This window comes from Sinocyclocheilus anshuiensis, unplaced genomic scaffold (genome assembly GCF_001515605.1).
Source record: "Sinocyclocheilus anshuiensis isolate Anshui unplaced genomic scaffold, SAMN03320099.WGS_v1.1 scaffold1292, whole genome shotgun sequence".
In the NCBI taxonomy this organism is placed as follows: domain Eukaryota; kingdom Metazoa; phylum Chordata; class Actinopteri; order Cypriniformes; family Cyprinidae; genus Sinocyclocheilus; species Sinocyclocheilus anshuiensis.
In genome coordinates, this window is record NW_015544215.1 from 302,846 (window position 1) to 305,519 (window position 2,674).

The 2,674-nt window shown below is 38.7% G+C and overlaps 1 protein-coding gene across 8 annotated transcripts in view; it reads right to left on the reverse strand.

Annotated features, from left to right (window-relative positions):
* adgrb1a (adhesion G protein-coupled receptor B1a) overlaps positions 1-2,674 on the reverse strand; it is a 105,707-nt gene that overhangs the window by 17,086 nt on the left and 85,947 nt on the right. For all 8 annotated transcript variants that reach the window (XM_016497928.1, XM_016497931.1, XM_016497933.1 and 5 more), the window contains 2 exons: positions 847-916; positions 537-603 (listed from right to left, as the gene is read on the reverse strand). In XM_016497928.1, the coding sequence (XP_016353414.1) occupies positions 537-603; positions 847-916 (137 nt within the window). The remainder of the gene's footprint in view (positions 1-536; positions 604-846; positions 917-2,674) is intronic.

Consider the following 2,674-nt stretch of genomic DNA (forward strand, 5'->3'; position numbering starts at 1 on the left):
CATTTCCGTCACACGCTTGAGGTATTCAGCCAATCACAACGCACTGGATAGCTGGCCAATCAGCATACACCTCACTTTTCAGAACGATGAGCTTTGTAAAAATCGACGGGGCGGGGCATAGAGGAGCAACAATAATGTACATTATGTGGAAAATAATGTGTTTTTTGAAACTTAAACCGCATAAACACATTGCATTACACCAAATACACAACATAATGTTCTTTTTATCAACGTCATATGACCCCTTTAATTAATCTGCAGCAGTGTAATGACTACAATGTCCACACTTGGCACACTTAGCATACGCTGTGTTTGAACAGATCTACTAAAACATGTGTTTGCTGGATATTATGTTGTGGAGTTATGTGAATAAAACCTGGAACTGTCTGCATTCTCATTCACAATAGCTTGTGGTGGTTTATTTGTTGTCAAATCTTATATTTGGGTGCAGTGATGCTAGCAACATTAAACATTGAATCTGAAAATGAGGGACAGAAAATTTCTGTGAATAATTCAAACAGAGAGAGAAATTGTACCAAGACGACAGCAGCAGCTGGTCCCACAAATGCGTACAACAGTCCACCTTCCAGAGACAGCCAGCAACTAACACAAGACGCAAGAGCGGAAAAGAAAGAGGGAGTGAGAGCGAGAGAGACAGAAGAAAGAAAAGGATAAAGAGACCAGAGGGGGAAAAAAATCAGATAATGTGATTGTCTTATGTTGTTTTTAACATTTTAAAGTGTCCACTTAAAGGATGCAATGCAGGGACGGACTGGTCATTAAAAGCCCTAGGAATTATATAAGCAAAAATAGATGACTTATCAACTTCATCATGATCATACTCACTAGTTAACAGTGCCATATCCCTTTGCCTTGGTGAATCCAACAGAAATTGCTACAACGAGAGCAGGTAAACCTATAATAAGGGAACAGAAATAAGTGGAGCGTAATTGAGTACATGACATATATCATGTGCATACATTTTTTATTCAACATCAATATGTTTGATTATATTTAGTAAAATATTTAGGGTAGCAATTTATTTTACAGTACGTGTACTTTCCTGGTACATACATGGCAAATATCTTGTACCTACAAGCAAATGAGTGGTAACACAAGGTACTTACCTGAAGTGTATGTACATGGTAACAAATAAGAAACATGGCTGTACTTAACAGTCGTACATGCATGTTAATTATTTTGTACATACAGACAAGTGTGGGTACTTACAGGTAGTGCCCGTACATGATAACTAATTAGATACTTTACTGTACTTACTAATGTATATACATGGTAAATATGTAGTATTTATGGACAAGTGGGTACAAACAGGCACGTCCTTACAGTATCTGTATATGGTAACTAATAAGACACATAACTGTACATACTAATGATATGTACATGGTAAATGTGTAGCACCTACGGAAAAATGTGGTATTTTGTGGTAACAAACAAGACACATACTGTACTTGGTATGTACGGTACGCTTGGTAAGTCCTAACCTTACCTAATAAAAAGAGGACTATTTTTCAATTGCTTGTGTAGGACTGTTAATGCTAAATTGCTCTCCACAACAGTGCTTACAGAGTTTGAAGAACTTGAAGAAAGGATTTTACAGTCCTATTTCCATATACTTCCTATGTACGTACTGGTATATGTACCTATTAGTTAATGTACAGAATAAGTTATGCGGTACTGAAGTTGGGGGGGGTATAAACATGGACCAAGGTACTTATTGAGTAATTGATGGTAGGTGTAATTGCAGTTTGGAACTTTGGAAGTTGGTTGGGAACATGGCAGTAACTGTGCAGCACTGCATAGTGTTAATACTTAGCAGGCACAGTCCTTTTAAATAGGGATTTAGACACATGACAATCAGGAGTTGCAAATGCAAATATGAGTCTGGTAGCTACTGTATAATTCCAAAATAAAATCTGTCTACACACATAATTATTAGGAATGTACGTCATCAAAAATCCCTATTGGACCAATTAGTTAAAGGGGTCATCGGATGCCCATTTTCTACAAGTTGATATGATTCTTTAGGGTCTTAATGAAAAGTCTGTAACATAGTTTGGTTAAAATTTCTTAAAGGTTAATTACCCTGTCAAAAACAGCTCTTTTCAGAGCAAGCCGTTTTGTAGCGTTTTCCTTTAAATGTTAATGAGCTCTGCTGACCCTGCCCCTCTCTTCCGAGCCGCTCTCTGAGGGACTGTTTACGTTAGCTGCATTCATCATGAAACTTGCTAATTAGCACATTATTAGGAAAGGCGATTTGCAAAGATTCATTAAAAAACCTTATACTCACTTCTGTAGGTGAAGCTGGATCACGAATGATTCATGCGAACATAGACACATTTAGGTAGATCGGGGCGCATTCCCTTCAAAAACAAACGTAATCCACTGCGTCTTCAGCAGCTCAGATGTCGGGAGTAAATGACGACTGCTATGTTCATTATTACATCCAACAACAGAACACCTCAATCGTTTAGAAGTCATTCTTGCCTACATCTGCTCCGGCGGTGAAACAAAGGCGGACTGATGACAGCTCACTCAGGGCGGGTCTAAGGTAAGACGCCAGTCCAGTCTGTGCTGAAACGCTACTGTCAATCAAACTATCGTGGGAGGGGCCTGTCTGTGTGACATCACACAGACAGGCATCTGAGATCGGCTC